General features: G+C 40.0%; 2 protein-coding genes and 1 pseudogene across 2 annotated transcripts; 1 reads left to right on the plus strand and 2 right to left on the minus strand.

Annotated features, from left to right (window-relative positions):
• Window positions 1-159: 159 nt before the first annotated feature.
• LOC147289032 (glyceraldehyde-3-phosphate dehydrogenase GAPA1, chloroplastic-like) lies at window positions 160-2725 on the minus strand (annotated as a pseudogene).
• A 1947-nt stretch (window positions 2726-4672) lies between these two features.
• Window positions 4673-6456, minus strand: LOC147289033 (WD repeat-containing protein LWD1). The gene has a single exon (XM_086240082.1). The coding sequence runs from the start codon at window positions 6144-6146 to the stop codon at window positions 5106-5108; it is 1041 nt and encodes a 346-aa protein (XP_086096208.1). The 5' UTR covers window positions 6147-6456; the 3' UTR covers window positions 4673-5105.
• A 212-nt stretch (window positions 6457-6668) lies between these two features.
• On the plus strand, window positions 6669-9468 carry LOC147289034 (Tetratricopeptide repeat (TPR)-like superfamily protein). Its single transcript, XM_086240080.1, is given in 3 exon segments — window positions 6669-7084; window positions 7564-8403; window positions 8405-9468. Coding segments are annotated over 2 exon segments (1353 nt in total). The 5' UTR covers window positions 6669-7084; window positions 7564-7594; the 3' UTR covers window positions 8949-9468.
• Window positions 9469-11298: the final 1830 nt, after the last annotated feature.

Here is an 11298-nt window from a genome sequence, read left to right on the forward strand (position 1 = left end):
TAACTGAGGGCAATGAATCTCCGAAGTTAGCTAGGGAAAAACAAAAAACATATATCGTATATCGATCACTCCAGAATGATCTATGGAGGCCCTAGCCCCTATCTGGCTAGCTAGCTAGTTTAATTAATTGAATGATGATGATGATGATATCATCATCGATCACTTCCAGTTGTTGGTGACAATATCAGCCAAATCAACAACCCTTTGTGAGTAACCCCACTTGTTATCGTACCAAGCGATGACCTTGACCATGCCATCTCCCATTACCATTGTCAATGATGAGTCAACTGTTGAGGGGACATATGTGCACCTAAAATCGACTGAAACAAGGGGCTCATCAGAAACAAAAAGAATACCGTTGAGCTCCTTTTCAGCACTGTCTCTGATAGCGGCATTCACCTCTTCTGCAAAGGTCTTCTTAGAGACTTGGACAACAAGGTCGACCACTGACACATTTGGGGTGGCCACACGCAGGGCAATGCCATTTAGCTTAGCTTGCCTTTGAGAGTTAGAAGGGCTAAAGCCACGGCCTTGAATTCATCTGGGTCGTAGGCATCAGCATTGACCCCGACCTCATAGGTGGGGATCGATGTCACCCTTTCCAGGGGCAGTGATAAGCTTCTTCTTGCCCCCTGCCTCTATGTGCTTAAGACGCCAGTCCCTTCTATCACTAGGTCGATCTCCAAGTCCTGCATGCGTGCAGCAATGCAAGATCATGAGTACGTAGGACTGAAGGAGCTAATTAATAAACAAATTAATAAGTACGTGGCCTGCCGACTGATGGATGATTGATGAACAAACTTCCAAGGCAGGTTGAGGGGATTGCGCGAAGTTAGACACAACCTTGATGATCTTGCCGTCAACACTCAACGGAGATGCCTTCATCGCAGAGGTGCAGGCTTGACATCAGCCTCAAAGATACCAAGGGTGGAGTCGTACTTGAGGAGGTGGGAGGCCTGCTTCACGCCTCCAGTGTCGTTAATGGCAATGACATCAAGAGGGGAATCCTTGCGCCCATGCCAGCACCTCAGCAAATACCTTCCAATTCTTCCAAACCCATTTATAGCCACCTTAATTAACCTTCGCCTCTGCTACCCCTCTTTTGTATCCTCTGTCGCTTTCGACCTTCAATTCGCATTATATAAGAATGCATCCCATTTAAACTTGGTAACAACATTATTGTTTTTTTTTTTGTTGAGAAGCTTGTTTTCTTTTTGTTTCTGAATTAAGAGAGGACCTTTCATATTTTAGCGAAAGAAAAACTTTCATTATTTTCTTTCTTTTTTTTGTTGGTCTGAATCGTTATTTTCTAATGGCCCTACTCCTATCTTGTCCTTTAGATTAATTTTTTTTAAGGTGCATTTCTAGTTAAAAAAACTTGCATTTTTAGTCCTTAGGGGGTAATTTATCTTTTTTTTTTTTTTTTAAGCTGAAATCTATTATAAGTTTGGCGCAGTTATGCCAAGGGTGGAAGAGAGCATTTTAGAGCATTTATTAATCGAGTGAAATATAGTCTTAAAAAGGAAAGGCCATTAAACAAATTCTAATAAAGAGGTAGTACACAAAATGGACATCCCTAACATTATTTATTTCAAAATTCCAGTTGACCTTGTCCTTCTTCTTTTTTTTGGTATCGGTTATAGACCTACCTCTTTTTTTTTTTTTTTTTTTTTTTTTGTGCATAGAGGCTAACGAAACCACGAAAAGTGAAGACTGAAGTTGCCAAAATGGCTTTGCTTTGGCCTAAAAAAAGAAGAATTAATTACTATAGGGTGCATGTTATGCATACTATTTAATCACTAGTACACCAATTAATTTTATTTAATAACAAGGTAACTATCAATTGCATTGCAGAAACGGGTGCCAGCTGGCTTATTTTGAAATATGGTCAATTGTCATTTTATTTCTTATTTTTTGTCTTTCTCTCCCCTTATGTTTTTCTTCATCATCTTTTTTCTTCGTAGATCTGGAACTTTTTTTTTTGTCAAAAAATCTAGAACTCGGATCTAGAAAAATATTGAAATTATGAACTAAAACTGTGAACTGAAATTACAAAATAAAAATGCAAACTGAAACTGTGAACTAAAACTGCGACTTTTTGAGTTTGTTAACTGTATCAGATAACTACAACTGCGACTTTATACGAGTGTTCTCCATAACTGAAACTGCAAGTGAAAACTGAAACTGTGATGAAAAATGAAACTGCGGTAAAAACTGAAACTGCAGATGAAAATTGAAACTTTTGACGATTAAATTTGTTTACATAGTGCTGAAGCTGTTTTGGGTTGTGGGTGGATTTATGTTACCTGAAAATTAAATTTGTAAGTCTAGATGGGTTGATGTTACTTGAAAATTAAAATTATGATTGTTAATAAATTGATGTTACCTTAAAATTTGTAAATTTGTAATTCTAGATGGGTTGATGTTACTTGAAAATTAAAATTATGATTGTTAATGGATTGATGTTACCTTAAAATTTGTAGTTCTGATAGGTTGATGTTACCTAAAAATTAAAATTATAGTTGTAATAGATTGATGTTACCTTAAAATTAAATTTATGAAATTTAGTGCTTTTAGTTAACTTTTTGGGCTATGAGAAATAGAGGCTAACGAAACCACGAAATGTGAAGACTGAAGTTGCCCAAATGGCTTTGCTTTGGCCTAAAAAAAGAATCACTCTTGTACGTCCGTGTTCACGTTCACTGCTACATACTTCCTTGGCCATTCCTTTTCCGCTAATTTAAATGAAAATTTAATTAAACAGTACATTAATTTATAAATTGTTAGGTGTCCTAAAGACGGGAATCGACAGTTGTAAATGTTGATTCGCAAATTTTAATTAAGAAGGTGGTAATGCTGACACTACCTGCCCTGAAGTAGTCGTGAAGAATGAAATTCCACCCCCCCACAACAAACAAAATCCCATCATTAAATAAATTGGACCATTAACCAGGCATGCTGAATGATATAAGCAATGTCAAAATTTACAGTCGATATATGCCACATGATTGAGCCTAGCACGATATGCAATCCCTTCTTATATGGGACTCCAACTCCACCTCCACCTCCAACATGTTATGACCAGGAATGCTGCCACTATGGAAGGCCGGTATCCCAAAACCAGAATTGCCAGAATTTCCGCAGACAATTATTATAAAGTACCTAATTCTATTGTATCTTGCCTACTCTAATTTAATCTGTTCGTGCAATTTTAGTGCTAACTCCTCCAGTCCAGTATTGCCGCATAGACACAATGAAAACTTCAAATTTCTAACTATGGACGGCAACAAAGTGGCGAGCGCCCAAATTAGCTACTAGAAAAATGAAACTGAAAGTTCTCTTAGACAAAATCTATTTTTCATGTGGGGAGAGGGATTTGAACTTGGTACCAATCCCAACATTTGGAAGACCACTAGACTAACAGCAAGATGGTAATAAAATGTGATTTTGACGAGGGCTTCCTCGTACAAGAAAGATTTAAGAAGTAATTCATGCCAAGGGAAAAGACTCTGCCTTAATTTCCTTATGCCACTCTTGTTTGCTCCAAAAGCTAACAATCTGTCCTTCATCAATTTAGTACAGATCCAAGAGATCGAGAAGATCTTTTATGGTCTCATGCAGTTCGAAATTAACATTATGAACAAAGTTACAAAGAAGTCTATTGGAAAACCTGCAAAGTTTTGAAAATGCAATGTTGCAAACAAGGATATCCATATAAAGGTACAACACCACGTTTGTGCAGAGATGACATCAACTTTTATATCCATATATAGGTACAACATTGAGTTTGAGCAGAGATGAGATCAACTTTATGATCCATACACATTTGGTGCGCTATTTACAGACATGAAGACAAAAAATGAAAAAAAAAAAAAAAAAAAAAAAACCTTTGCTAACTAATTCTGTATATAATCTCATATGATCCAGTATCTATTTGAGCACAAACTTTTAACACAAACCCAACTTAAATTCGGTGGATTAAATTTGACTATTATTTTAAACAGTGCTCTACCATCATTCTAGACTTCTACAAGTCCTGATCCAGTGGAAACTGAGCAGGTTAAAGAGCTCAAACGCAAATTAGTTGCGTTAGTAGATCCAAGATAAGACCCAAAGACCTTGAACATAAATGAAACAGGCCTGCAGCTTCATAATGCATAGAAGCAGAGAACTAAGACTCAAAGGTGTTTAGAATGGTCCATGGAAGATGTCAATTAGGTCCATTAATAAAAATGAACCATCTTTTTTTTGTTACATAAAAATAAACTATCTTTTACAATATAGCCCATGTCACCTATGGATAGTAGGAAGGATGAACTATGACTTATGAAGGGCCTTCTAATAATCAGTCCTGCTTATTTAACTCAACTAAGCTAATCCTAATCCAACTCAGAAATTGCCATTGTTTTGCCTCTTTTCACTCTGACATTCAATACGTTCAATTGAAAAATATCAATATTAGATTTATTCTCAAAATTCCTTAGGCCCTCTTCTGCCTCCATACTATACTTATGTTGCCCTCAGGTAATCATATTCTTCCTCTCACTATAACAATCATCAGTCTCCACTTCATGGGAAGGCATTAATGCAATTTTACGCTACAATGTGAAAAGATTGAAGCCTTCCACATATTCGATATGAACAAGAAACTCAATTCACTCACAGCTTGTCATGCTTGCAAAAATCATATTGTTTAGTAAAATCAATTGGAGGATGCATGTTTAAAATAAGTTGTTGACATGTAGAATCCGTTCAATCTAAAGTTTGCTATGAATGTATATTCTGAATCACTACTGAATTTTAAGCTGAGAAGCAGATGAAGAGCAATCTTTCCACATGAAAAAAGGGCAAATTACAGTAGAAACATTGACCAATCTAAACTAAACAGATGAAAAATGGTTAGTATTATTAATTTAGTACTAGTAGGAATCTATCTGGAAGCATTTTCATTAGAAGGCAAAGAGCATGAAATGCATAGATCAGCATATGGCTTCTGCTAATGTCATATCAATCATCATCAATAAAGTAAGGGTAAAATGAGTAGGGGACTAGGAGGACTGAATGACAAAGAAAGAGTGAAGGAGGGAGTTAGTGATTGGTAATGGTCATACCCTGAGTATCTGAAGCTTGGTGGAAAAGGCAATTGCAACCCAATCGGGCTGGGAAGAGGACCATTGCAGCTGCTCGATCTCGGCCCCCGCAGTGTAGGCGAGAATGGGATCGAGGCCACCCTCCACCGGCTGGCCCATGGAGGACAGGTCCCAGATTAGGGCCTGTGAGTCATCACCGGCGGTGCAGATGTGGCAAGAGCTGTGTGGGGCCCAGGCAATGGCGTTGACGCTGGCCTGGTGCCTCTGCAACTCAACGACGGGGAGGGTCGGGAAGCGGATGTCGAGGACGACGACCTTGGCGCTGTCCATGATGATTGTGGCCATGTACCTGGGATCCTGCTTATTCCATCCGAGGCGGACCAAGGGGGTGTCGGGCTCGGAGCTCTCGTAGATGATGGTGGAGTGCTCCTTGTCGCGCAGGTCGAAGACTCTGACGGAGCCGTCGGCGGAGACGGAGGCGAAGACACCGACGCCCCCCCAGGCGATGTCGTAGACCTCCTTGTCGTGGGCGATGAGCTGGGTGTCGACGGCCTCGCGCTCGATGTCCCAGATGGTGCAGGTGGTGTCGATGGAAGAGGTGCCGATGCGCTTGGGCTCCGCCTCGTTCCAGTCGAAGGAGGTGAGGGGCCCGCAAAACTCGGAGTTCTTGTTGCCGTTGAGGAGGGACTTGAGCTCGACTGAGGAGGAGTCGTCGGAGATGCGCCAGACGCGGAGGAAATCGCTGGAGGTGGCCAGGAGATCTGGCTTCTGGCACTCCTTGTCCGGGATGAAGATGGTCTTGGTGGGCGGGTACGGGTGCTCGAAGGACAGATTCGGGTCGGATCGGATCTCCCCGTTGGAGTCGTCCAGCTGCACGATCTCGACTCGGTTCGGGTACTGCTCCAGGAGGCTGGCTATGGCCAGGCGGTACTTCTTGTCCCGACGGACGCTCCAGTTCATGGCGTAGATGTGCCAGGGTGCCTCGTACGTGTAGATCTCCGATCGTTTCTGCTGCTCATCTGACCCGTCCTGATTCGGATCGCTACTCACCCCCATCTCTCCAATGGTATTTTACTACAATTACCAGTTTACCACCAACCCCCAATCCTTCTTTATGACTTTATCTATCTATCTGCACATAAATAAAGTAATATAAAAGGCTAATTACCTTACAGACATGTTTTCCTCCCCAGAGAAGCAGCAGCCAGCAGCTAGTAGCTGAATCTGATTCTGCACTGAGATATTTGCGAATTAGCCTCCTCCTTCTTCTAATCTTCTTATCCCTCCACCAAAGAAAGGAAAGTCCACATTCTAAAACAATGCGCCGTTTCTTATCATTTCCAGCCAGGTCGTCGAAACCATAATTTCCGTCGTTACATTATCAACGACGTTGTTCAGGTTCTCTCCTTCTCCTTTGTCCTTTAAACGGCATCGTATAATATGTCGTTACACTTACACTATAATTTCGTTCGATGGGTCCCCCTCCCCCCGGTTTGGGAGACCCGATCCGGGATCTTTGTGCACACACCACACGGATCCTTTACTTTTAGCCGCTAGGCGCTAGAGGCCCTAGAGAATTATCAGGATTCAGGAGTGTTGTTGGCCTTGCCCAAAAAGAAAAAAGGAAGAATTATCAGGAGTGCAATGTTAATGAAAGGCTAAGGAAGACGTATATCTGAAGAAAAGCCATTACTATTTAGTCATTAGCTTTGCTTACCTCAAAGGCTCAAACCAACGAGAGAAAGAGCAGAGGTTGGCTAAAATTTCCAGGAACTTTAAGAAAACAAGGGTCATGCTATTTATGGATAGTGCAGAAAAAAAAAATTCTTAAGGAGGACTGGAGGAGCGACCAAATATAGCTTGAAAGAAGTTGAAATTACAACATGAATTCTGAGTCTATGCATCTGAATTAAGTAAGCGGAATAGAAAGTTGAAATTGGCTTTCCGACTCTCTAATTTACTTTGCTTTTGGGCAATAGATCGAGGAAGCTGAGGTAACATTCTATCCTTTCTTGTTGTTTTTTGTTTTTTAGCTTTCGGATACCATGTTTTATATTTATAAAGGCCAAATTTAATCAAGATTTCGAATTCATTTTAGATTTCAGAAACTGAGGGGAGAGAGAGAGATTGAGTGATGCATAATTAATTCCAAGCAAAAACAGAACTTTTGAGATTGGGATAAGGGGAAAGTAGTGGACTGTGGAGAACTTCTCCCTTCCCCCTACCTCCGTGATTTGTACAATATATATACATTATGTGGCAATGGTATCCACATTAGCTCCACTGTACTTCTTCAAATTAAATTGTTTACGTAAATTGACAAGAATTAATTACATTGATATATTATGAAGCCTACAATTTGCTCGAGTCTTTTCAAGCCGAGTGTTTTCATTGTTCCAGATTTCCAGTCATTCATACTCTTAGACAATCCATAGGTCGTGTTATGAAAGGTCTAACACTTGATTGTTTGCAGAAAGACACGCTTCACTTGATTGATCTCTGGTATGATGGTTGCATGCCTTTCATGTACTCCTGAGGTTCTACCCAAAAGTAACCCGCTCACCAGCTGTAGACTAACCAAATTTGGTTCTCAGGAAGCTCTCCTCTTACTTCAAAGCTGTACCACTTTCAAACATCTCAAGCAAATTCATGCTAAGATCATCCGCAGTGGTCTTTCTCATGATCAATTACTTATTAGGAAACTCATTCACCTTTGCTCTTCCTATGGGAAAATGGACTATGCCACTCTCATATTCCATCAAATCCAGGGCCCTCTTACATTTACTTGGAACCTAATGATTATGTCGTATACAATCAACGGCTGCTCACAACAAGCCCTCCTTCTGTATAGCCTTATGATACGCCAAGGATTCCCCCCCGATAAGTTCACCTTTCCATTTGTTATCAAAGCTTGCATTGCATTTTCTGCATTTAAACAAGGAAAAGTGGTTCATGGGCAAGCCATCAAAAATAATTTCTCCGGGGACATGTTTGTACAGAATACCTTGATGGACTTCTACTTCAAGTCTGGAGATATAGATTGTGGATGCAGGTTGTTTGGAAAAATGCGTGTCCGGAATGTAGTTTCATGGACAACCATGTTTTCGGGGCTAGTTTCTTGTGGAGAATTACATGCTGCCCGAGGGGTTTTTGAGCGAATGCCAGCTAAAAATGTTGTTTCATGGACAGCAATGATCAACGGGTATGTTAGAAATCAACAACCTGAAGAGGCCTTTGAACTGTTCTGGAGAATGCAGCTTTGTAATGTTAGGCCAAATGAATTCACGCTGGTAAGCTTGCTGAAAGCTTGTACTGGGGAGCCTCAAGTTGGGTAGATGGATTCATGACTTTGCTCTTGAAAATGGGTTTAAACTTAATGTTGTCCTTGGGACAGCTCTTATTGATACATATAGCAAATGTGGTAGTTTAGAGGATGCAAGGAGAGTATTTAATGAGATGCAAATCAAGAGCTTGGCTACTTGGAATTCAATGATCACTAGCTTGGGCGTGCATGGGTTTGGAGAGGAATCCCTTGCCATTTTTGCAGAGATGGAGAAGGTGAATGTACGGCCAGATGCAATCACTTTTGTAGGTGTTTTATCTGCTTGTTTGCAAACAAATAATCTGGAGGATGGTTGTAAGTACTTCAAATACATGAGTAAATGTTATGGTATCATGCTCATTTTTGAACATTACACTTGCAAGATTGAACTATATAGCCGTGCTGGTATGTTAGATGAGGTATGCAAATTAGTGAAAGTCATGCCTGTAAAGCCTAATATAGAAAATAGAAGAAATCCTGTTTCACTTTCACGCGTGCAGGCTGCAGAGGACTTACATGGCTCCAAAGTAGAGTAGGTATTTGTAATTCAATGGGACATCAGTTTCAGTGCTTCAAGTGTCAACTGGGCTGATTATCTGCCTGAGAAATTAATGCATTCTGGCTGTGTAAAAATATTCTGTGCCACGTGAAGGGAGAGCTTAATGCCACCATGGTATTGTCGTCAAAAAGAGTAATGAAACCAGGCTCTCAAAATTATGGATTTGCCAATTCATAAGCTTTGCAAGTGACAAGGCTCGAGAAGGTGTTTGGACGGAAATGGTTTTCTGATACAGCTTGATTTTTATGTAGATTCTTTTTTGCTCAAATTTTTATGTTGATTTGACCGGCTTTATTTTTATATTTTCGTCTTTTATTTGATGCAATCCTTTATTTTTAATGTAAAGAGCAGTTGTCTGAAAGACTGAAACACACATGTATGTTTATCTTTGGTATACGGTTTTGGTAATTATTTAAATATATCTATGTAGGTAACAGAATCTGTATTTATCAAATTTGTTTATGGAACAGTCACTTTCTGTGGGCGTGCATGGTCGATATATCCTTCTTGGTTCATTTTCATGAACCCAACTATCCAATCCGTGAGATGTAACAAATTTGGAATATAATGAAAAAATGAGGATGTATTTTCAATTAAAAAAAAAAACAAATTTGACAAAACAAAAAACGAAATATGTTCTTAAATTGCAAATGAATAAAACTATAGGAACAAGAGTATGATCGTTGAAACAAAAACTCTAGGTACGAAAATGAAAAAATGGCCAAATTATAGGGATAAAAATATACAATTGGTCTTTTGACGTATCAAGATTGCTACATCTGTGAAGTCATTATTATGCATTTACTTTAAAGTCTATAATCTAATTCTATTAAAGTCTACAAATCTATTATCAAACTCTGTGGATTTTTATAAACTTTATAAAAGTTATTCTGAAAAATAAATTATAAAAAGTAATAAAAAATATAAATTTTATGAAAGTCTGTTACTTAATATTTGCAAAAAAACTACTAAAAATTCTGTGAAAGTTTGTTACTTTAAAAAGATTTGCAAAAAACTACTAAAAATCACATTTAAGTTGAATTTTATTTTATCCCACTATAATATGAAAAAAAGTTGAGTACTGCTAGAGATCCCACATTTGTATCCTAATTTTAGATAAAAAATATATGTGGTAATGTGTCATAGATCTATATCAGAGCCCACTCTAGATTTATTTATTACAATAAGTAAAATATTAACACATATATTGTCATATCATCTGGGATAGAGGTGGAAATGGTCGATTTTATTGGCCAACCAACACACCAAGTCTGACCGATAATATCAATAGATCCTTCAAAGTTTATTTGGATGTTGGTTTTGAAATTGATCAAATATTGGTTCAATAATTCCAACCGACTCACCTATATCGACCTTATCGAGTCGGGTAGGTTGTTTGGCCTACATGCAATCGACCCAACCATTCTCACCCCTAATTTAGGATACAAATTTGTGATTCTTAGCATTATTTAAAAAAGTTATGTGAGAATTCAAGTTCAGCATTAAAGGGTACTCTAAGCGCTGCCATTAGTTGCCCATGATATTTCTTTTTGAGTGCTGCTATTTGCACACCCTTTTCTTCTCTTTGCACACCCTTTCTTAAAAAAAAAAAAAAAAAAAAACTCAAAGGAAAAGACCTTATACCCCATCAATTTTTCTTTTTGCACACCCTTCCTAAACAGAAAAAAAAAAAAAAACACACACACCCCATCCCCATCTCCCCCCTCCCCCCCGTACACACCCCCTCACCCACACACCTCCTCCCCACCTCTCCTCTCTCCGGCACACACCCATCCCCGAGCAGCCTACCACCACCGGCGACCACCCCACCCTCTCTTCTTTTTCTTCCCCTTACTCGGACCACCTCCCTTCCTCCAGCAAGCTCACCGTCGCGCGCCGGAGAAGAAAACATAAAAAAAAAAAAATTGGATCGGGTTCGGTGTACCAGTGCCGAACCCAATGGTTTCGTTCGGTAGGTACCCACCGAACAATCCTATTCTATTCGGCGGGTACCTGTCGAACGAAACCACCGGGTTCGGCACTGGTCCGCCGAACCCGCTGTAATTTTTTTTTTTTAACTTGTTTGGCTGTCTGCTTGGGTGAGAGGAGAGAGGGAAGGAGATAGAGAGAGAAAGAGAGGATAAAGGGAGGAGCCGAGGAGGGGCTGCCGGGCTGGTTATGGTGGCTGTTTTGGGTGGTGCTGCGCGCGGTGGTGGTGCTGCGAGGAAGGTGGTGGTGCTGCGAGGAAGATGGTGGCGCGCGGTGGTGGTGGTGCGAGGAATGTGGTGCTGCTGGTGCGAGGAAGGTGGTGATCGGGCGGAGGGAAA

This window comes from Dryas octopetala, chromosome 4 (genome assembly GCF_963921425.1).
Source record: "Dryas octopetala chromosome 4, drDryOcto1.1, whole genome shotgun sequence".
NCBI classification, from domain to species: domain Eukaryota; kingdom Viridiplantae; phylum Streptophyta; class Magnoliopsida; order Rosales; family Rosaceae; genus Dryas; species Dryas octopetala.

Bases quoted from the DNA above. Each gene is read 5' to 3' on its own strand.
- LOC147289033 (XM_086240082.1), bottom strand. From the start codon at position 6,146: ATGGGGGTGAGTAGCGATCCGAATCAGGACGGGTCAGATGAGCAGCAG.